This window comes from Pipra filicauda, unplaced genomic scaffold (genome assembly GCF_003945595.2).
Source record: "Pipra filicauda isolate LSUMZ 115617 unplaced genomic scaffold, ASM394559v2 scaffold20_size4479445_pilon, whole genome shotgun sequence".
Classification (NCBI taxonomy): Eukaryota; Metazoa; Chordata; class Aves; order Passeriformes; family Pipridae; genus Pipra; species Pipra filicauda.
Genome location: NW_024104321.1, coordinates 3,131,525 through 3,155,400, shown reverse-complemented (window position 1 = coordinate 3,155,400; position 23,876 = coordinate 3,131,525). Strand labels below are relative to the sequence as shown.

Sequence of the window (23,876 nt, the reverse complement as noted above, 5' to 3'; positions counted from 1 at the left end):
TTCCTTCCCCTTCTCTGTCCCTTACCTGCCCCTTCCCCTGCCCTTTCCCGGCCCAGCACGGCCCCGTCCTCGGCCCTGGTCCCGGCCCCGCCTGCCGCTCCCGCGCTTTCCCAGCCATGTTTCTCAGCACGGAAAGGCTGAGAGCTCCGTGCGGCGCGCCCGCCGCCGGCTGAGCGCCGAGTCCCGAGCACCGCGTTGCCCAAAGCACGTGCCCGTGGGCAGCACCCGGGGCGATGGTATATAAGAATAAATGCCCAGTGGGTTGTGGGGACACCTTCCTGCCTCCACGGGCCCCGCTTGGGAAAACGTGGAATCTTTCTACGGCCGGTTCCAAAGGGAATTGGGTTCGCTCCCCTGGGAGTAAGGCGGGAGAGGATGCAGCAGTGCGCACTTCGCTTTACTTTCGGGAGGAGCGGGGGTGACCCCAGGAGTGGAAACAACTTTCCCATCTTTTCTCTTCGCACAACTCGTGCTGTAGTGGGACGGGGACTGGCGGAGGGAAAGCACCTTCCCTCTGTTAGAGCGGGCCCTGGAGAGATGGCACTGCAGTCCCGGGCGGCCCCGACGGTGCTGGGCGCACGCTGGGCGGTGGAGGGCTTGGACCGAAAGCAGGCACGGACGGGCCGGGAGCCGAAGCGCCGCAGGCTCCTTATCAGCGCCCGAGGATCGGGGCGTCGCCGCCCGTCGCCTTCAAATCGGGCGCAGCCGCCTCTCCCGTCCCAGCCCGTCCCATCCCGTCCTGTCCCATCCCGTCCCGTCCGTCCTGTGCCGGCAGGAGAGCAGAGCCATGCTGCACTGGGGATACGACGAGCACAACGGTAGGGGAGCGGCAGGCGGGGGGTCGTCGGGGCGGCCGGCGGGGTCCCCCCGAGGGCACCTCCCGCCGCCGGGCTCGGCAGCTCCCGCGCCCGCGGGAAAGCTGGATGAGCTGAGATGCAGTCGAGGCTTTGCAGCTTGAGAACGAGCAGATTTTTGTCTCGGCATTCTGCAAGGCAGGCGGCTGAGAGAGGTGTCCGTGCGTGAGGCATCGCCTGCAGAGTCGGGCCGGGGCTTGGCTCGAGTCGGGTCTGTCGCGTTCCCGGTCGCGATTTCGTTTGCTCGTGTACATGAACAGTTGCGTGTGCACATCGAGTACTTGTTGAACAGTCACACTGATCGGAGCTGCTGTATCGGCAGTGCCTTTCTGATTCCAGCTGTTTTCTGCTTCTGTTACACGGTGGGAAATCTTGATTACTAGAATTGGTCATTTAAATGTATAACTATGCACCTAAGAGGAGATGCTTTTGGATTTTAGTTGTTCCATGATTTCCTTAATCTTGCCGGTCTTTGAAGTCCCAAGATGTGCTCATCAGCTGGCTTAAAGACTTTGTTCTGGTTTGCATTTTAAGTCATGCAAACGCTGCTCCTGTGTGCAGACGGTCTCACAAGTCATGCAAGTAGAAGTGGAGGTGATTTTGAAAATTGGAGGCTCGGCTCTGACAAAATACATGGAATAACTTGTATTGTCTGTACACAGTGAAATAAGACACCATGACAGTAAAAGGAGACAGCTATATATTTGCATATACTAATGCCTGTAAGAATATATAGATTTCAGAATACTGTTTGTGCAAGTACTACCTTTCCTTTCTGGCCCTCTTGTTCCATCTTTTCTGGATGGATGTACTTTTCCTGAAAAACTGGGTGGTGGTGGATCACAGTGATGTTGCAATGATTAGGTGTGTTATCTGCTGTTATGCAGTCTGCTCTACCCCTCCCCTGAAGACGTAAATGGGTCTTGTTTTTCAAATTTGTTTCTCCATATGTTTCCATGCTGTGAGCTTCACCTGCACAGTCCAGATAAGAAGCCCACTCTCCCTGCCTTATCCTATCTCTCCTTGTTTGCTATTCTCAACTTCTAGAGAGGGGAGGCCACCAGAGCTTCTATAGGGGTGGCCCTGGACCTTGCTTGGGGCCCAGTTTCTCCTATAACACTGTTTACTGGCTGATAACGTATTCAAGATGGAGTTTGCCTTTCACTCTCTCCTCTTTTGGAGCCCCCAGCAGCTGTGAGGTGGGTAGTTCCTCATCAGTCCACCCCCTTTCCCCTGCCTCTCACAGGGAACTAAAGGAGAGAGGCATAAAATAAGTTCCCTGAAACTCGGATCAACTTTTGCAACTCATGAGGCAGAAAAAAGTGAAATTGGTTAAATCTGGTGCACTTATATCTATAGTTGACTGCCTGCAGAGTTGAAAAGACATCTGTGTTCCCTCTGAGTTCTGCATTTGTTACTTGCAACAGTCGCAACATAAATCATTACATGTATAAAGTAAACTGTCAGATATTACATATACATGTCTGCCTATATGGTATATCTATATATAGGGCATGGGCCCACTGTTACAGACAGAATTAAAAGTTTTGGTGATTGACCCTGGCAAGATGCCAGGTGTTCACCAAAGCAACTCTATCACTCTTGTCCTCAGCTGGACAGGGGAGCGAAAATAGACTGAAAGGCTTGTGGGTCGAGATAAGGACAGGGAGAGATCACTCACCACTTACCATCATGGGCAGAACAGACTCAGCTGGGGGCAATTAGTTTTATTTGTTGCCTATCAAATCAGAGTAGGGTAATGAGAAAATAAAACTAAATCTTTAAAACAACTTCCCTCCACCCCTCCCTTTATTCCAGGCTCAGCTTCACTCTTGATTTTCTCTACATCCTCCCCCCCAGCAGTGCAGGAGACAGGGAGTGGGGGCTGCAGTCAGTTCATCACATGTCTCTGCCTCTCCTTCCTCCTCAGCGGGAGGACTCCTCACACTCTGCCCCTGCTGCAGCGTGGGGTCCCATGGAGAGAAGCCCACTACGGACTTCTCCAATGTGAATTCTTCCCACAGGCTGCAGTTCTTCACAAACTGCTCCAGCATGACTACCCCGTGGGAAAGCTTCTACGGCTGCTCACAGAAGCCACCCTTGTAGCCTCCCCGTTTGCCATATAGAAGTTCTTGGTTGCTTTGATGCATGTATTTCTGAAATGCAACAAGACATCATTTTATTTCTATGAAAACCTTGACCTTTGTTTTCTTGCCACTTTTCTTCCCTCATACCTTATTGTGCTTATCTATAGAGGCACAATATTGAAATCTTGAAAACTGGCTCCATTGTGGCATCATTAATGGTTTTCACTGCTGCTCAAGGTTCCTGTCAAGAGGGGAATGTTCTCACCCTTCACAGGAACAGTCCTTTTTGTTTACTGGGGAATTCCCTTAGTTAAAAGGCAAATCACAGAATCACAGAATGAGTAAGGTTGGAAGGAACCACAGTGGGAAGTCAATTGCCTTCTGTTTACTATTTGTTTAATGAAATATATGGAAAATACTTACATGTATTGTCTTTTACTGCAAAAAATTTCTCTTGATCTAGTTACTACTGTAACAGTGACACATTTTATAAATAAAAGGGATATGATTCATAGAGCCACAGAGAATCATTTAGGCTGGAAAAGACCTTTAAGATACTTGAGTCCAACTATAAATCCTTATAGATTTCTTTTCTCTGAGAATCATTACATCATTTTGATAACTACTTTAAAAAATGCACTTATTTTACCCATTACTATTTTTAATGATTTTTATTTGAGCTAATCTTATTGTAACCTAATATGCAACTAAATTACTTGCAAACCTAACTTTATAAATTTAAGCACTTTGTGTATGATGATAAACTGGGCAATGGATTCTCTTTAGGAATAAATAAGGATGTGATCCTGTCAAGGTCAGACCATAGTAAAATAATACACTTTCTATATGTAATAGCAAACTCTTAAAAAAAAAATGCACTTTTTCACCTGTACGTGCTCTATTTATGCACATATAGAGGCTCCCTGGAACTGAGCTGTGTCCTGCAGTGTCTTCACTGGGCTCGTCTCAAGTTAGTCTATCCTTTTGATAAAATTCATTATCTTTAACTGCAGTTGGAGAAAAACACAACATTGTCAGGTGCCACAATTTCCTGGCAAATTCCTAACTACCTTCATTATGAGATCTGTGTCATGAACTGAATTTGTGCAGTGCTGGTGAGTGGTATATGCAGTAATAGTCTGACCTAAAAGTGTCAGAGGTGTGCATTGCATTTGGTAATGCTGTGTCCAAAATAAAGGCATGGAATCTTCAGAGCGAATGGTTTGGGGTTTTGTCATAAATCTTGGTCACAATGGCTTTGATTGTTAAGAGCTACTATGTAATCGCCTCTAGCAACAGAACACTTTCCCAACAAAAAGAGAGCATATAATAAGTTCAAAAATTGGTATATTAATCATTTTCCTTCAGTAAATGAAAAAATCAAGGGAGGTGAGTAGTGAGTTTACTGTCCTGGATATGTCTTAAAGTACATATTTATAAAACTAAAGTGTACATTATGTAAATATGAAGGCACCTAGTTCAGGTCCAAATTCAGAAGAAATTTTCACCCTGGAGACCCCGTTGCTTAAATCCAATTGTATGACATGCATTTGAGCATTTCTTCCAATTGTGATGACTTTTTTCAACAGTCATATCCAGAGGTTGTGGTGGGGTAGGGTCTGTAGTAATGAACTGAGTCACAGTTTTCCTAGAGTGGCAAGAGTATAATAATTGTATTAGATTGCTGATAGATTATCTAGTAAGAAATACTGCTTGATATGACCTGGTGGTACAAAATGAGCTGAAGTTTCCTGATATTTTTCTGTATATTTTAAAAGATCATATTTCTGGTAGTCTTGTTTACTGATAGACGTTTAATCAGCATAGCAAAACAGTATTTTGGTCATCTGAGCCAAGAACAAGTACAAAAACAACTACCATGCCTTTTTAGAACTGAAGTTTACTGTAAAATAATTAGCTAATGATAGAAACACAGCCTTGGGTCCTCTTTTAGGCACCTTTGTATTATTTCTGAATGCAAATCTTTCATATTATGTAATGCACAATAACTGTAGTTATTTTGGAATTAGAGCAAATGGACCAAGTAGTTCAGCATATAAATGTATTTTGCCTTTTCTCAGTTAAGGAATATTGGAAACATTAAAATTAAGTAGCAATAAGCTTTTTTTAAGCATCCCAAAACACAGTAGTTAGGTATAAATGATGGAATGATGGTTCTTATGAATAAAACTTCGCATTGCATCTCTAACTACAGGGTACTAGGATCTAAATACAATTAAATATATGCTGAACTGTATGTAATTAAAATATTGGATAGCTTTGATGACCATTTGTGAAGTGAGAAAAAATTAAGTTGAAACAGTTTTATATTTCAAACCAGTAGGATTTTCATCTTCTGCCTCAGAAGCGATTTCCTTAATGCATTTATTTAATGCAGTCATTAACAAAAGGACTTTTTAACAAATTCAAGACGAAAGGCCGTTGCCTTTCTTCTGCCTGAGGCTTAAGTCTTAGGCTGTTCTTTCAAGTTCTCCTTCTCTCCCATTTTTCGGTGCTGCTCAGAGGAGAATCAGCCTCTGCCCAGATGGCTGTGCAAGCTGCTGCCCCACGGCGCTGCAGGCGCTTCCCTCCCTGATTTACTGTTGGGGCGCCTTTAGCACCTGTGAGTTTCTCAGCTGTGTTTACTTCTGTTGAAGTCGAGGAAAGAAAAATGTCTAACAAGTTTTGATGTTAGGCTGTTAATCGTGGTGTCATACATTTTAATCCTTTTTTGTCAATATGTTTATTTAAGCGCTAAGCTGTCAGAAAAGACCCAAACCAACAGGCTAATTTTTACACTGAAATCAGTTATTTTCCATATAGAGACTTACAAAGATTTCCAGTGATGCAGATTTTGTAAGATTAGGTTCTCATGCTTATATTAAGGTTTTCTTGTATCTAGTCTCTCTTAGTTGATTTATTATGCTTCATATCCATTATAAACCTGGACTACTATACATTTATTGATACTGAAAGATCCTTTGTCCTGCAGATTTTCCCCTTTCACTTTTCTCTTTTTCCCTTTCCTCTTTCTCCTTACTTTATCCTCTTTTCCATTCTAAACCTTGTTTTCTATCTTTACTTACTGAAAATATTCCCCAAACAACTTATTGTTCATAGTTTCTTCTTTGGCTTCTTTATCTATTTATGGTTAGAAAATGGAATATATATTCTTATTGAGAACTCTGGTGTTTAGTAGATAACAGATAACTCACACATCTCATCAGTGAAGCTTTTCTTACCATTTTAGAATGGCATTTGCCATTTTCTCATATCCATATTATTGATTTATTAGCTTTTCAGCTTACATTTGGCTTAGCTTGCATGGAGGGAGGAAGGCTAACTTGAGATCACTGGTATTGGTTAACAACTTCTTTAGTCCTTTAATTTCTACCTGACACTGATAATGGTGCTGCAAGTCTGTGTCTGGAAGATCTACTTTCATTTATCAGCAGGAGGTAGTAGAAATCCAAACCTCGTGCAGGCACCACTGTCCTCAGTGTTCCTGTTCTTGGATTTTGTTAGTGCTACACTAGTGTGTGTGTGTGCATGTGTGCATATAGACTTTGTGATTAGAGGGTAACAGTCTCTCTTTTGTTGTGACAGCTGGTGTGCAGAGTTGGAGGTGACCAGTGGTGCAGCAGTGCTTAGGTTACAGGCAGTGCCAACAGGCTCCAGAAGAGCCTGTGAACCACTCAGCTTTTTTTACCTTTTTTGACATCTCCCCATCTCATTCAGCATAGTCAGTAGAAGATGTGTTCTCAAGTCTTTTGCAGCAAATTACTAAGGTATAAAAAAAATCCTTAATATGAGGATTTGGATAGAAAAGAGGTAATCCTTAAAGACATAATAAGACACGATAATAGGCAAAAATGGCATGTCAGAAATGTATTGGGGCACAGTGCCTCTTGGATACATGATGCTTGATTTGAATGAGCATTTGTTGTATGTTTCTTGTGCATAGTTGAGTCTTAACTGTGAATAATTATCTATATACTGCATGTGGCCTTGTTCAAGGGTACATGCAAGGTCCATGAAGGGATCCTGAGAGCTGCTTTTGCGATGTGATGCAGCAAAAGTAGCTGAGTATTTTGATCTGTGTTTTCCTGATTCATCCTTTTTGAATTTAAAAGATACAAATGAGAACAATTCAAGCAAGTTTTCTTTCATAAGAATGAGGGTCCTGTCATCAATTTAGACTTCTCCTCCAATGTGTTGCAGGGCCTGCCCACTGGAAGGAGGTTTTTCCTGTCGCTAATGGAGACCGTCAGTCACCCATCGACATCAAAACTGAGGAAACCAAGTATGATCCCTCCCTCCGTCCTCTAAATCCCAATTACGATCCAGCTTCTGCTAAAATCATCCTTAACAACGGGCACTCCACCAGTGTGGAGTTCGATGACACCATCAACAGATCAGGTTTGTTCCTTTCCTATTGTACTGTGTCTTCTATATAGAGTGTATAGAGCCTGGGCACATCTCACTATTGGTATGAATTCCTCATGAACGATAAGGCTTTGCTTCTCCCGATGAGAGATTCCTTTTTTCCCTGTCTTTCAGCATGATACAATGTGGGAATGTATTTGTGCATGAGTTCGAGATTGTGTTTCTCAGGAAGTGCTGGGATTCCCTATTCGCAGCGGTGGTTTGATCCACCCCAACCATCTGGGTAGTGCCAGCCATCATGTCTGAACAGTGTTGTGTACAATTTTTCAAATGCTGCTCTCTCTCTCACTGCAGATGAATCCTTTGTGTCTCATTACAGGTTCATTCCAACTGAATCGCTCAAATCTCTTATCTGAATTTAGCTGCAGGTTTGGTTATATGTTTTTCCCCTTTTTACAACCCATACTTGGACTTCTCGTGTCAGGAAAGAGCCAATACAGAACAAGTGAAATATATCCCAAGTGATCCCTTTTCTTCTCTGAAAAGTGTTATTGTCCCAGTCTTTTCCAGGAGTATGTAGCTTCCCTTTTTACAAGCAATAGTTCTCTGCTTTAGCATAGTCTTTGTAATGTTAGTGCCTTCATCTTTAAAACCTTGTCTTAGATGTTAGACAAGCCAGCACAACCCCCCTTGAAACTGTAGGAGCACAGAATCTTCAAGTGGTAATATCATCTTGTGGATGCCTGAGGCTTAGCTGAGGATCCAAACCCATATAATGCTTTCCCAAGGGTCAAAGCCAGAGGGAAACTAATTTTTGCTCACCCTGTCCATTAGTCCTGAGGACTTGTTAGCTTATAGTGTCAACAGGGAGAGAAATAGATGGAGACACCATCGTGCTTTGGTTTCCTGGACAGTCTTAGTTTTAAATTTTCTGTCAATACAAGCAACACTGGATGTTGCCTGAGGGCCACCAGCTGATCATCAGTGATCGGTCTGACCTCGTGTGTGTCAGATGCCACGGAACTTCCCAGAATTAATCTCTGCTTCAAGCCTAATAGGCACTGGTGAAGTAAAGCACATCTCTTAGAAAAACACACAATCTTGATTTCAAATTTTCCAGCGATGATGAACCTACCACAGCCTTTGGTAAGTTGTTCTAATTGTTAATTACCCTCACAGCACATCAGCTGATGTGAGTTGTATCAACTTAGCCTTAAACTCTTTTTTTTTGAAAAAAAAGGCAATGAATGTGTATTACACCAAGAACCTCTTCCACTCTCTTAATTCCATCCATGAAGTGACAGAGCCTGAACATAGCATTTCTGTAGGCTTACCATGGTACCAAAGCAATGGTAATGTGATCCTCCTTTATTCAGGCCGTATCTCCAAGAATATAGTTCATGTCATGGCAAAGCACTGGCAGATGTAGATCAGATAATTAACAGATGTAATCCCCAGTCTCCTTCAGCATAGTCCATATCTTCTGTGTATGGACTAGATTCTTCAATCCACATCCATAAACTGAGTAATTCAATATTTTCCCTAATATTTGTCACTGACAAACTTTATCAGTAATGTTTTTGTTTTCTTTCAGGTCATTGCTCAAAAAATACTGAATTTTCTAGGGCCCAAATTTGGCTTCTGGGGCTCCCCTGTGAAGTAAGGACTTCTGCTATGTGTTGGTTTCATTACAAAAAAATCAAATTAATTGGTACTAAATACATTAGCATCTTTTAATGCATTATTAACTGACTTCCATATGAACTATTTCTTCACTTTGGTCAGCATTGAAACTGGGCTGTCAGGTCTGTAACTGTTTGTTTAAGTCTGTTTATGCTCTTTGGTACCACATTAGCTCCATTCTTTGAAATTAGTGTACTGATCTTCTTCTGACATTTTTCAAAATTTGAGATACTGATATTTGCCCAAAAAGCTTGTGACCAACATCCTCCTTAATTACGATTGGAATGAAAGGGATTTACCATCACTGGATGACGTGGCACAAATACATCATCAGGCCGTTTTTCACATTTTTCAGCAGAAGTATTTCACGCCAATGCATTTCTACGTAATAGTTTTCCCTCAGCCAGTTACAACACCAATCTTTACACATTTCTATGATCATTTGCCTCCAAGTTTTCATTCCTTGAAAGAAGGAATTTGTTTTAGGAGTGCCATTTCTCCATCCCCTCTGTCTGTAGGCTGTGTAAAAGCATGGGTTTGAGTTGAAGCTTTAAGGAACTCAAATATTTTTTTCCCCCATATAAACAGTCCAGTTCCTTTTCATTAGCCAGGCTACTTGTGTTAGCAAATAGGCAACTTAAAATTCTTTCATCTTTATTTGGTGTATTTTGTTCCTAAGAAAGTTTAGGTTTGGGACTAAACCTAGAAGAGAGAAAAAATTGCCATTGTCCTCCCTACTGCTCTTAATTTAAAAACCATCTGGATAAAGCTCCCCTCATTTCCCCTTAAAATTTCTATAATGAGCCAGAGGATATATGGAGCCCAGAGAATGGAATGATTTGTTTTACAGGGAATAAGGAATCTTTCTGAATATGATTCGCATTCGAGTCTCTGTGCAGAGCTGGTTTGGTTCTAATTCTGATGTGCAAATGATGAGCACTTGCAAAAGCAAAACAAGGAAAAACCTATCCGTATGCATGTTAGGTTGAATAGAATTAGATCAGAACAGAATAGAATTAGAGCAGAATAGCATTAGAATAGAATAAAATAGAGCAGATTCTTTCAGTTGGAAGGGACCTACAATGATCCAGCTGCCTGAGCAATTCAGGGCTGACCAGAAGTTGAAGCATGTTGTTAAGGGCATTGTCCAAACACCTCTTAAACACTGACAGGCTTGGGGCATCGACCACCTCTCTAGGAAACCTGTTCCAGTGTTTGACCACCCTCAGTAAAGAAATGCTTCCCAGTGTCCAGCTTAAACCTGCCCTGGCACAGCTTTGAGCCTTTCCCATGAGTCCTGTCACTGGATACCTGAGAGAAGAGACCAACAGCTTCCTCTCTGCTTCCCCCCCTCAGGAAGCTGTAGAGAGCAGTGAGGACTCTTCCCAGCCTTCTTTTCTCCTAACTAGACAAGCTCAAAGTACTTTGCCACTCCTCATAGTACATACCTTCCAGCCCTGGCTAATTGTCAGTAATATTGCCGTTGTACAGTGCATATGCAGCGTTGGTTTATTTTTATTTATGTTAATATAAGCTCCTTTTTCTCCGACTCCAATCTGATGTAACTAGATCTAACTGCAAATGAAGGAAAGAGCCTTGAAATTTTTTTAAGCTCCACCTATTTTCCTCCGCATTTCAAAGAGAAGAAATTGTACTGACATTACATTTTTATGATCACCCCTTTTATTCGTAAAATCTATATTTTAAGCCTTATTTCTTAGTGATTCTTTCAAATTTATTCAAGAGAGGAAACTCTCTTGAATGTTGCAAAATAGAAGTATTTTCCCATTTTCTGAGAAATATTCAACCCATAGCAAGACAAACCTGGAGACAACAACATACCCTTTAGTTGCCCATAACCCACTAATCTACACATAAATGCAATTTTGATAGTCATATCCTAGACAAGCAAGTGTTTCTCTAGTACTTCCAAGAAGTGGGAAGCCATCTGAGAGAGCTTTTTAGAAGGAGCAAAGGACTGTCCAAAGACTGAAGTTTGGTGTGAGGTTAGAGGATGTGGGTAGAGGCTCCTGTTCCTGCAGTGAAGCCTTTTCCTCTGCTTGGGTTTCCAGTGCTGACTGGGGGGCCACTCAGCGGGACCTACAGGCTGCGCCAGATTCACTTCCATTGGGGGTCCAATGATGAAGCCGGCTCTGAGCACGCGGTGGATGGGATGAAGTATGCAGCAGAGGTAAGGCTTTGCATGGACTCATCTGCACCTCTAAGCTTGTGACTAGTTTTCCATTGTAAGAATAATGTTGCCCCTCCTCTTCCCGCTTTTCATCTTCCCTGCATTTTATCAAAAGACAAGCAGTCTTCCTGAAGTGTTGCATGTTTGGTCCTTTCTCAAAGGAGAACCTATTTGAGAGCTTTGGAGAGGATTAAAAAAGGAATACAGAAGACAAGAGCTTGATAAGAGCAAGATTTAATGTTCAAGAGCTATTTTAAACTTTGTCTTTCACTGTCTCTTCCTTGGAGAACATTTTCAAAGTCTACTTCAATGACAAACAACAGAATTATTTGATTTGGGGCCTGTGCAGTGTAAAGTTTATACAAGACTTAGAGTGTTGCATTTTGTGGTGCACTTAGCAATGTGGTGGTTATGACTTTAAGAACTGCACTTGAGTATCTGTGGGATGCCTGCTATCTGTGGGGTAATGTGTTTCAGTGGAGGTGCCACAGGGAGACATGCACCATCTGCTCTGGTGCATTTGAGTAATCTGCAAGAAAAAGTATTCAGTATGAGATTCCTCTTTGCAAATGGAAGTAACATGGAGTATTTTGATGAGACTGAGGTCTTTAACAGCAGGTAATTCAGAGAGTGGAAGAGTTTTCTGGGGTTAAAAAGAAGTAAAAAATGTAAAAATAAATGGTAATGGACAAATAAAAGGCATAATACTACAGAAGAAAAAAAATGCAATGTATGCACAGTAGTGTGATCAGATTTTGCTGGAAGTGATGTAAGAGAGCAGTCAAGAAAAAAGATCAGTTTTCTAACACTAATGGGGAAAAGTGATATTTGCAGTGTTTAAAGGCTTATGTTTTCCACAGGAACCAGGTGAGATGGAATATAAAGAATTAATAGAGGTGCTTTAAAACCATTAAGTGCCAACCCCAAATTTCTAGCTGAGAAAATTATATGTTTCCCATCTAAGAAACCAAACAGAAGGAGAAAATATCTCTGAATCTCTAGCCAGTCTAAAAACCTTTCTGTTACCTGTTGGTTGGGTAACCCTCCACAAGAAGCTCTCCAGATGTCACTTTGGCTTTGGGATAAGAAACGCAGAATTAAAATCAAGGCTTCTGAGCATTGTTCATACAAAAGAAAATACCTCAGAAGGAGATGTGAAAATGGTTTCAGTGCTCACCTTTGTAAGGAAGATGTGCAAGATTTCAAGAAAAAGCATCAACTGAGTTGAAGAAAGAACTAGTGTACAGGTAAAGAAGGCTTCAAGGTTTGGCCTCTAATCCCACCGGGAAGCAGAAGCGATCCATGGCTCCATTCTTTGTGACAACATATGGTCTGATCAAGATCTCTTCACAAGCTGCAGTGACAGAGCGGTGGTAAGATGGGATATATTCCTTACAGAGAAGTCACAAGCCATTGAGAAGGGGTCTGTACCCAAAAGTGTTTCACAGCTCTATTTCTTTGGGGATTTTGTTTTTTTGGGATGGTGGGCTTGGGTTTTTTTGGGGCAAAGCTATGAGGGAGTGGAGTGGGCTGTTAGTAGTTGTGGGAATTTTCCTTTTTGTTCTTTGTTAGCATTTTTTCCTTTTTTTTTTTCAAATCCACAATAAAAGTCATTTCTGACTGAGAGTATCTGTTTCCTTTTTGTGTATGTTAAAAGGTAATTGTTTAAAAGTTGTTCAATGTAGCTTCTGTGAACTTATAATAGTGAGTGATGCAGACACTATGAGCTCCAGGACACTAGTGCACTTGTGAAAAGTTTAGTGGACTATGTTCTCTTCCTGGTTTAATTTATAATATTTTTAGCAACTTTCCTTCAAGGATTTCTGAAGCCGTGAGCCAGCATGCGTGTCATCGTGGCCATACATGTATTATTGTTGACTACAGTGGTATTCCTTGCTGGAAGTAATGTTTCAGCACTTTAGAGCCCAAGTGCTTAACAAACATTAACATAAAGTAAGACCAAGTAAGAGATATGAAAAATTGAAACTCAGAGAGGTTAGGCAAGGATTGAGATTTAGGGTAAAAATCTTCATTCTCCTAGATCCCTATTTCAGCCATGCAGCTATGTTATTTCCCATAGGAAACCTTTAAAGCAAGTTCCAGCTTTCCTAAATTGCTTTTACTTTAGATGTCTTGTAAGTGCTGTATTCCAAAAGGAAGCATTTTTTTTCAGAGATACATCCCAGTTTAAGTCATTCGATGAAGCTGCTTTTCAGCACTCCTAAAGTTCAAGGTCTGAAAAGATGGCCACCAATTTTAGAAAAGCCAGTCTCATGCCCTGCTTCTGAGCATCTCTGTCTAAAAACTGTGGGTAATAAGATTTACTAATCCATTGGGGATTTGTGAAAGTAATTAATGTTTGTGAAGTACTTACATGTAAGTGCTGTGTGAGTGTTTATGCTCTCTCCAGAGGCTGGGACATTCTGGAACTTCATGAGAACCAGGAGCTTCCACCATGAATTGTGGTCAGGAATTAGGAAACCTGGTATAGCAGGAGGGCCTTAGGTGACATGGGAGCAGAGATCACGGGCTTTTCCTTTTTCCACCTGGCTAGGTGGTGTCTTTAAGCTGCTTAAGCAAGTACAAGAGGTCAGTTCCAGAATAATACATGTTGGAAATGCAAAATGCTCAAACCTGAGATAATCAAGCTGCTTGTAAGGGCCTAACTACTGGTGGTCATAGAAAATAACATTTGGAAAGTATCAAAAATGAAATGTTGCTTTTTAGCTTGAACTAAACAAGGGACAAGGGGTCAGTGCAAGTTTAATGTGTGTTCCTCTGCCTGTTTTCTAGCTATTTATGTGGCCGATTAATGTTGCTGAAAGCTTGATTAAAGAAAAAGATGAGTAAAATACTAAGGACATCTTAATGAATTTCAATCACTTTTTAAAATCAGCTGTACTAAATATGGATTTAAAACCTTTAGTTATATAACCTTTGGCTTTCTTGTCTTAACTTCCCAATTCAAAATCTGAGGGCCCAACAGCAGTTTGCCAGGCACTGTGGTGTGCTGATTCCTGCTAAACTTTAAATAATCCCAGCCCCCGAAAATACTTTTGCCATTTGTGTGAACTATATGTTTACTGATTTCATGAAATATCTGCACTGAATGGCTCTGCATACAAAAGAGTGAAGTAGAATATCTAACCCAGAAAGTTGTAGTATTCATTTGCCACTTCTTCAGTTCAGCGAGAGTTGATGCTGTCTGTGTCTCTTGCTTTTCAGCTTCATGTGGTCCATTGGAATGCAGAGAAGTATTCCAGCTTTGTTGAGGCAGCTCGTCAGTCAGATGGATTAGCAGTCATGGCTGTATTTCTGAAGGTAAGAAAAGAATGCTCCAGCCCTCCTAATAAATCTGCATTATAAGCCCAAAGAGATAATCGTGATGGTTGGTGTAATTATTGCTAAAAAGATACTTGTTTTATACTTGTTTCCTTCATAGTGTTTAGCTGCCAATATGGAAAGCTATGCTTCCTTGAAGAATAAAAATATCAGATTAAGAGATTTTTTGAGACAGTGAGAGTCTGTTTGCCTAGTTTGCACTCCAGTACAACATAAGATGTGAAACTTAATTCATCTGTCCCTGTATGGATCCAAATAACCTGTACTTGACTAATAGGTTTCTTTATGGGGACAATCTGATTTGATTCAAATGTTTCTTTAACAGTTTGTTTCTGAGCTGGTAGTTTCTTCTAGAAAATAATAATAATAAAAAAACCAAAACCAGAAACTGGAGAATTTCCTTATAATTCTTATATACCTTTTTGCCATTTGTACCTGTTCTAAGATGAATTAAACTTGTGCAACAGCTTCATTGACTTCTGCATGAAGAAACAGATGGAGAATTCACACAATCCATGGCAAAAGATAGGGCTTTGGTCAAATCTGTGGTTTCTGGTGGATGCCAGAGCTTCCTGAGCACAGCTAGTGCTGGTGCTGGCACAGTCAGGAAGCCATTCCATGCAGCAGTTGCAAAGAACTGCTTCAGTAATTCATTCTTTCAAGTTTGCATTACAATGGTTCAAGGGAAAGTGTTACTGAACTTCTGAGCAGACAAATTCTGCTTGGGATACATAAGAACAGTGTTTTCAATGTTTTAAGTAATTTAAATTACAGATGTAAGCTTGCCACTTTTAATATATTGCATATTAAAACATGAACAATAATGGTTTCTGTTCTCCTATCGTGAAAAGTTTGTGATTCATTTGTAGCTGAAATAATTACTATGGGTAGCCAGAATAATTATTATCAGCGAGGGAGTGGATCTTCTTTATGACCAGTACTATTTCCAAGGACCAGCTAGTTACAAGCTTCTTCACAAAATCCATCGGCTCTCACAGTCACTTAAGGAGAGTTATATAAAACAGTTTCATTATGCATTTGCTTTTTGATTATTTATTTTTGTTATTTTCCCTGGAGCTCCAGTGTTTCTCTTTGCTCTGGTTTTAATAGATTGGTGAATGCAACCCTCAACTGAAGAAGATTACTGACCGCTTGGACACCATCAGAATCAAGGTAAATGAGTTTTTCTAAACAAATACTAGTATTGGTAGTTGCTTTTGTTGTTTTGGTGTTTTGGTTTTTTTATTTTTTGAAACCTGGCTGCTACTCCCTTCACTTTCATGTTCCCTGATTACTGGTATCATGGCTATCCACATCTGGTTTGAGACAGTTTAGGAGCATTTTTCTTAGGCTGAAAACTAAGCAGACAGTTTTTATGCAGTAAAAGATCAGAGGAAAAGACTAATTCCTCACAGAACCCAGTCTCTGATGAATGTGTTGCTATGAGAATAGTAGCAGGGGAAGAACATACTTTATGGAAAGCTGTGAAAAAGATGAGGGAAGTATTTCCCCTGTTTTGCTGAGGTACAGGGGGAGAAATAACGGAGGTACAGAGAAATAATTCTATTGTTTGTGTGAGATAAATCAGCCTGATTCTCAGCATGATGTTTTGTACAGTCCTCTCTGGCCTGGTAGCCGGAACACAGAGAAACAGTAGTAACACGTGGACTTGGGAGGAGCAAATGGTGAAAGGAGCCAGTGGCAGCAACCTGTGGGGTTACTCTGCCAGCCCCACAGAGACCACACTGAAAGTCTAACATCTTCTGTCCTCTCCATTCAACTTCCATCTCATGGTCACTTGTAACTCAGGGGAGCCTATGCTAAAATGACCTCTTTGATGGTGTCCTGCCGGCAGCAGGGACAGCAGCAGCAAAGCTGTCACAGAGGTAAGACCTCGTCAGAAGGTCTGACTGATGAGGACCTCCATCATCCAGGATGCTGCCAGCCCACCTGATAGCGGAACAAGCTCTACCTCCTTTGACATGATTTATCTTGGCCTTTTGCTTATAAATAATATTAAATAACATTTCCCTGTTTTTTTCTTTTTCTTTTTTTTTCTTTGAAATAAAATTCTAAATATAAATAAACTTGAATACAAATGACCTTTTTTTTTTTAATTTCCAGGGTAAAAAAGCACTATTCACAAACTTTGATCCTAGCTGTCTGCTTCCCAAGTCTCTGGACTACTGGACTTACTTTGGCTCTCTTACCGTTCCACCTCTTCTTGAGAGTGTCATCTGGATTGTTCTGAGAGAACCCATAAGTGTTTGTTCTGAACAGGTACTGTTTGATTTGTCACCACTATCAGAATGTTGCTTTTGTAAGACTTGAAATTGTAAATAACATCCACAAATATGTCATTGCAGAACTTATTGGATTTTCAAAAGGCAAAATTTGTATGTAAAATTTATCCTGACTTCCTGTTGCTTTTCTTGCTGTAACAGCTATTTATTATTCAATTTTAAAAAGAATCTGCATACTCTAAAAATTAATAATCAAAAATAACCCATAAGGAACTTACATCAGAAAAAGAGTTCTGATGACACTTAGGAATTCTGGAATTCCATTTGATTTGATTACTTGCATATCCTGCTCAAGCCTCTTCTCTGGCATTTTTATGAATAGTAAATTTATTCTTGCATTCCAGATATGTAAAACTTGATGAATTTACTAGAATTGTGAAAATCAAATACAATCGTAATAAATTGGGGTGTTATGTTAGGCTGTCTTAGGAAAACTGTGATACTTCATAAGAGTCTATTTACATGTCTTGTTAAATTGAGCTTCATGATGTATCTTAACGTTGCAACAGTGACACCCAGCGGGCTGATGCTCTTGAGTGTAAAGAGTTTTTCTGACCAGAGACCACATACTCAGCAGAAATGGTGACTTCAGTCTTTCTACTAAATGTTAAGACAGCTTCCTGAGTGGGATGCTTGTTAGTCAGGAGACCTCAGATTCTGTTTGCAAGTGATTTGAAGTAATTTATTTGCTCAGTGTGTGCATTTTTCTCATCTGTTATCTCTTCCCCACTCCAGTCAATCTGGCTTTGTAAGACTCACAGCAATGTGTAAGGATCTAGGATTGAAAATTTGCATTAAAGTATCAACTTTCTAAAGAGAAGCCATTGTTCATGTTAAAAGTTTCTTGTTTGGGCAAATATATAATTAATACATTCTAAAATGTGAAATGCTGTATACAGCCATGTGTAACAGGTTCAGAGGACATGGTGTGGGAAACTGTCAATTACAGTGATTCTTTACTAGTCATTTTTCATAGATTTTAGGTATATCTTATGTAATAAAGTAGAATTATGCTATATTCTTATAAATATAAAGTTGCATGTAGCTAAAAGTGTGTATTTCCAGTAATGTCCACCGCTGTGATTGATCAGTCAGCACTATGACTGATACTGTTCTACCATTTAATTTTATTAGTCAAGTTTGTATTTCTTTGGGGCTTTAGAGTTTGCTACTGACTTTTTGTTAAATTTTTCAGGTTGAAAGAAATTAAAAATAGCTTTTGAGTTTTTATAAATTTACAGGGAGCATGAATTCCAAATGTTAGCTTTAGAATGGGGTGAAGCAAGATAGCACTGACTTTTTGCTCTTAATGCAAATCAGATGCAATGTGCCATACAACTAAATGCTCTATTATAATGTCCTACCTTTGGCAACCTAGAAGGGAAGTAAGGTGATATATAGAAATAGTGAATATTGGAAATACTAGAAATAAAACAAAATGCTAAACTAAATCAGGTTCAGATTTCCTGAGGTTGAGACATGGAGTTTTGCTAGGGGTTTCTGCTGGGATCAGCATATGCTGAGATATGAATAACTGCTTGTTCTGTGTCTTCACAAGGAAAGAATTTTGAGTCTCTCCTGATTTGAATAAGTGCCAATTACAGCAGCTTTCTATATCACCACACCTGCAATTCCAGGTTAATTGTGAATATACTCTTGGAGCAAGAAAACATACACAGAATGTGTTTACTGTAAGAAATGTAATGTAATTTTTGGCAAAAAACATTCCAGAATCTCCAAGCTATGAAATCCAACTAAAAAATATAAACCCTCCTGATTTAGATCAGGTTATGGAAGAAAAGTGTGAATATAGGAAACATGTAATCCTTATGCACAATTTCATGCTGACATGTATTTTGGGAGATTTTCTCAGTAGTCATCCTTTCTCATTTACAAGGACAGAAATGGTGAAATTGCCATTCCCCACATGCCTTAGTAAAATACAGTTCTGTTCTCCCAGGTGGAAAAAAGGTGACAAGTATGTTTAATATTTACTACATGCATCTTCACTGGTATCTATATGAGGGTTTTCTGCTGACCTTTATGTGTCTTTTGATCACAGCTGGCTAAATTCCGCAGCCTCCTGAGCACTGCTGAGGACGAGGTCGCCTGCTGCTTGCTGAGAAACTACCGGCCTCCCCAGCCTCTAAGAGGACGAGAAGTCAGAAGGAATTAAAGGAGTAAAGCCAGAGTAGTCTCCCTCTGAAACCAAAGGCTGAATTAATTTTAATAGTTAATATACTTTGTGATTTTTAATTTTTTTTCTTGAGTTGTTGTAACAAATAGGTGTTGTTTTATTACTGGTTATCATGCAGTCATTTCACACAGACAAGTATGTCCTGCCTGAGCTGTTGCAGGTTCATTGACATTAAGAGGTCTGACTGTTTGAGTGCATTGGTTTGGGAGCACAGAGGTCACTGCTAATCATAAGGGTCAGATGTAGTAAAGGAGTTGCCCAGAATTTCCCACCAAATTATTGAACAGGATGCCTGGTATTATTGGCAGTATAGGATGTCCTGGGTTTATTCTTCTGGTCTCTAACATAACATTTAGCTTCTATATAGGACTTCACAATGTAATTCTCAAGGAAAAACTATTTCAATGATATTATCATTTCACTTTTCGACAAAGAGCAGTAATGACTAACAGCATTTAAGTAAAACAGATGTTTATATGATCCTGTTATTCTGGCTGCTTCCTAGCAGGAATCATGTACTGATTGATGGTTTTTTAAAAAGCAAATAGTAAGGATTTTGTGTATTACCTGATCATGTCAGGTGGATTAGGTATTCCTGAATTTCATAATGTTGTGTAGTGATGAAATTGTCCTGAAACCTGAAAACTGCAAGGTAGAAAGGCATAGAGGGAATTGTTTGGGTCTAAATGTAGTCTGTTGCATTTGGTGAACAATAAGGGACTAACTATAACACTATATCCATGTAGCATCAGACTTTTACCACTTAAAATCAGAAGGCAGGGGTGGCTGTTGCTCCAGACTCTTTCATGCTAGATGCTGCAGTGTGATCCACATGGTGCATACCTCACACTATGCAGTGGAGCACAGAACTGCTCAGGTCTGTAATGTCTCAAGGTACTGGCTGTCATAGTTGAACTTTGGTGGTTGCACTTATATGCTAAAGAGAAGACCAAAGAGAACATTCAGAGAAAGCCAAAGAAATTGGAATCAAGTCAATATCTAATAAAAAGCTCAGCCCTCAATAGCAATATGTTGAAATGTCCGTCTTTATGAATTGACTTGAGCCTGAGTTTCTCTCAGGAGCTTTTGTTAGCTGAATATAATTGTTTGTTTTATGCCAAATTTATTTTTATTCTTTTTAATGAACTTGCCATAGGATGTAGCTTAGGATAGAATTAGATTTACTCTCAAACTGTGAGAACTACATAGTTACCAGTGATACCTGGAAGAGGCAGCTAGAGGTTTCATGGGTAGCAACTACCATCAATCTCTGTAGTACTTCTGACCAACTCATATTCTATGAATTAATTTTTTATAGGCTCTGCCTTTTACCTCAGTGGGTCTTTTGATCTTAGATGGACAAACATGAGGGAAATCACAATCAGGATTGAATTTATATGCTATTTTAATAAATTAGACATAGAGATATAGATATTTTCACTTAGTTTAAGACAGGTGGACTTTTTTGTTTTCTCCTCCCCAGAATATAGCTATTATATGCTGCAAGGCCTGCCGTCACCTTTCGAATGTTTTCTGAAGGAGAGCACAATTAGACCATTAGAGAAATGAAAGGCATTTAGCAGCAGCAGCAGGTACAAGTATTAAACAAAGGGAAAAACCCTTTGTTTTTTGTTTTCTGGCATATGGAGAAGAATGCAGCTAAAAAGACCTCAGGATAGTTCATTCTTAAAGGGCACATCAGGAAAGTGTGCATGGAGAAAGAGAGTGTGTTGTATGTTTTCACACCCCTTTTTAGACTTAGTGTTGGTTTTGATATGTTTCCCTATCAAGTGAGTAGTCTCAGAAGAAAAAGCAATAAGGCTACTGCTTCATATCATAAACGAAAGTTTTATATGTTTCTTGCATATTGAAAACAATGGAGTTGATCCATTGCTTTGATATTTATAAGGATTTTATAAAAATAAAAAATTGATTTTATGAATGTGTCTTGTATTTTCTATTGAAGAGCTTGAACTTTTACAGAGAGGACTTCACTTTTGTATCTAGCTCCTGCAGCTCTAATTTTAGAAAAAACTGTCACCCATCATTTGAAGACCGCCTTTGGGCAGTGTACTATTAGATATGTCTTTACATTCTTTATGTAGTCTTGGGCAGTGGTAAGACATGCAATCAATTGTACAAGTTTCTGATAGTGCACTTTTGAACTATTGACTATTTTTATAGTTACGCTAATAAGTTTTAGAAGTCATCATTCACAGTAATTCCCCTAATGCAGAGATGCCGTATTCATGTTAAATTGACCTAGATGGAAGTTAGTGGTGGCATCTGAAAAAGACTAGAAACACTCAGTTGCCTGAAATTCTTTGGGAACAGCTTCTCAGGTCATCCATCTGCTGCAACTCTGAAGTGAGAATGTGGACCCAGTCTTGGCTCTGAGCACTTGGTTGTGTCCTCAATCACTAATTTCTTGTATAGTCAAGCTACACTGAATCTCAAGCAGACTACTCAGTGTGCTCCCAGAGAGTTAAATCTCAAGTGTGAACTCTATGTTGTACTAAGATGACTCTACAGCAAACAGGGTTAAAATATGTCATCACCACCCCCCACAGCTGCAGTCTCTTTGATCAACTCTTAAACCTCTGACACACTTGGAACCTTTATACTGAGAAGAATGAAATGCTCAGTGACCAAAAAACATAAAGCGTATTTGCTGAAAATAGTAGCTGTCAAGAATTGTGTACTGTTGGAGAGTTGATCACTCATAAACTTACTCTCAGAATTAAAAAACCACAGAGGAGCCCTGGGGTCAGCTCTGCTGTTTTTGGCACAGGAGGGAAATAGTGTGTTCTGCTGTGCTCATAACCTTTAACAGTCATGCTCAGGATGTTTTTAATATTGCATGTGTTTAACATCAGCTGGGAATATTCTTTATGTCAAAGAAAAAACCTGGTAAGTAGCTGTCTTTGCTTCTGGACTACAATGGGGTGAATATGCAGCAGACACCTGTTTGCTGCCATAAACCCACTTGCTCTATACCTGTGCTTTCTCTGCTGCTTTAGGAATTTGTCTCTGTTGCTTCCGCAAAAAGGACTTTGATGGCCTTACAGACGTGAAGCAGGACCTAAAGAATTCAAGGAATCAGCTGAGGAAAAAAAACCCAAGTCAATTAATCAATTTCAAAATAACTTCACCAAAAAAAAGTGGAGTATGTTATACAGTTTTTATAAACTTAATGGAAAGGATATTTTGGATTTAGATTCTTGTAGCTTTGCATAGACAAGGACTAGATTGCTAAATTGCCTAGCCTTCACTTGTTAAAAGCTGCAAATAATTGAGAGATTTGGAGTACCTTAGGGTTGTAGCCTCAACATGAAGGTATGAATGCTAGAGGAATCTTGCTCTAGAGATTCTAGAGTGGTCTTTTATTATCTATTAACTAGGCTAAAAAAAACGTGGTGACAGTCTCCTTATCACTCTGCTGCTTGATAGACTACCTCTACCTTCTGTTGCATTTTGTTGTCCCCTTCCCCCACTCTGATCTTTCTTTCTAGTTATATATGTGAAGTTATATATGTTTGTTTCATTTTTGGGTTTAATTACAATTGCTTACGTTTGCTCATTTTTCTTTGAGTCTTCTTCCCTGGCATCTCCTTAGGACTTAGGATAAAAACCTTAACTTACAAGACATCCTACAAAAATACTGTAGTGTTGTACTTCCACCAATGTTCTGCACATATAGATAGCCTGCTTGGTTTTCATGTCAAGTCTTGCTATTATGTCCTTGTACAGATTTAAACTAATAGAGATTTGTTTTGTGATTTAAGCTCTTAGATACTGTTATTTCTATACCTTTTATTTGTGCAGTGTTTGGCTCTGTGGACAGATGGCCTTTTCTGTGTGTCTGCTGTCTTTGTGAGGCTGGAGATAATGATGAAACATTTAAAGAAAATGTTTCTAGAGTCATGTTTTGTTTTCTGTTTCTGTCAACTTCATCATTCTTCCCAAGTGCAAGTTTTCACTTGCATGTGTGATCTGTCTCTTCTCTGGAAGAGAATTTGAGGACAGGGAAATGTCTCTCACAGGAGAGTACTGGATTGTCATGTGAAAAAAAAGATTCTCTGCCTCTGCTTAACAGAACTGATGTGCTGCACAGTCAATTCCTGTGTCTGTTTCTATTTTATCAAATTTCACCCACATACTTGGGTAGATAAGTTTGAATAATTTTTAGGTACTCCTGACAGTTTCATTTTTCAGATGTAAATCATACAGGATACATGAAACAGGTAGATGAAATATATATTTTTATGAAGATCTGATTTAATTTTTTTTTCTGTCTCTGATTTGAAGGTATTTTGAATAAAGTATCAGGTGTTTAAATGTCAACATTTTGCTTCCAGTTCTTTTCTACTGCTGTATGAACACTGGACAGAAATGTTGTCTTGATAATGTTTGGTTTTTTTCTTTTTAAGCAACACTATGGTGATTTTGAGAAAAAAAATGAACCCAGTCATTCTCAGTGTTTTTCAGAGAGTTTGTTCTTGATTTCTGTTTTCCTTTTGTTCTGTTTAAACTTCATTTTCTTTTGTAGTTTATGACTTCATGAATAAACCATTTACCTGAAGTCACTAAAAACCTCAGCATCCAAACGTATATTCCAAAATTGTTTTAAAATTCTCATGGTTACATAGAAAGCATTAGTACCTATGCATGAATGAAAGAATGCTGTGTCCCCAGATCTGAAGATGGCAGAAGTGATTCAAAAATGAAAGATTTAAATAGTGTCTGTTACCTATTTCATTGCAAATACAGTTACAAATAAGAGCAATATCTTATTGTCATAATAAACTAAATAATATAAAAGTCATGGTACCA

The 23,876-nt window shown here is 39.6% G+C and overlaps 1 protein-coding gene across 2 annotated transcripts; it reads left to right on the top strand.

The window, feature by feature from the left end:
- Window positions 1-747: 747 nt before the first annotated feature.
- LOC113995938 (carbonic anhydrase 13-like) lies at window positions 748-20,879 on the top strand. 2 transcript variants are annotated; one of them, XM_039380989.1, is made up of 8 exons: window positions 748-818; window positions 7,163-7,360; window positions 8,922-9,038; window positions 11,083-11,201; window positions 14,427-14,522; window positions 15,654-15,716; window positions 16,668-16,823; window positions 18,909-20,879. In XM_039380989.1, the coding sequence occupies exons 1-8, from the start codon at window positions 788-790 to the stop codon at window positions 19,020-19,022; spliced, it is 894 nt and encodes a 297-aa protein (XP_039236923.1). In that variant the 5' UTR covers window positions 748-787; the 3' UTR covers window positions 19,023-20,879. The 2 variants fall into 2 exon arrangements, with proteins under 2 accessions (XP_039236923.1, XP_027592312.1); XM_027736511.2 differs by lacking the exon at window positions 8,922-9,038.
- Window positions 20,880-23,876: the final 2,997 nt, after the last annotated feature.

Coding starts and splice junctions, on each gene's coding strand:
- LOC113995938 (XM_039380989.1), top strand. CDS start 788: ATGCTGCACTGGGGATACGACGAGCACAACG. Junction 9,039..11,082: donor CAAAAAAATCAAATTAATTG/GTACTAAATACA, acceptor TTGGGTTTCCAG/TGCTGACTGGGGGGCCACTC. Junction 16,824..18,908: donor TAAGTGTTTGTTCTGAACAG/GTACTGTTTGAT, acceptor TTTTGATCACAG/CTGGCTAAATTCCGCAGCCT.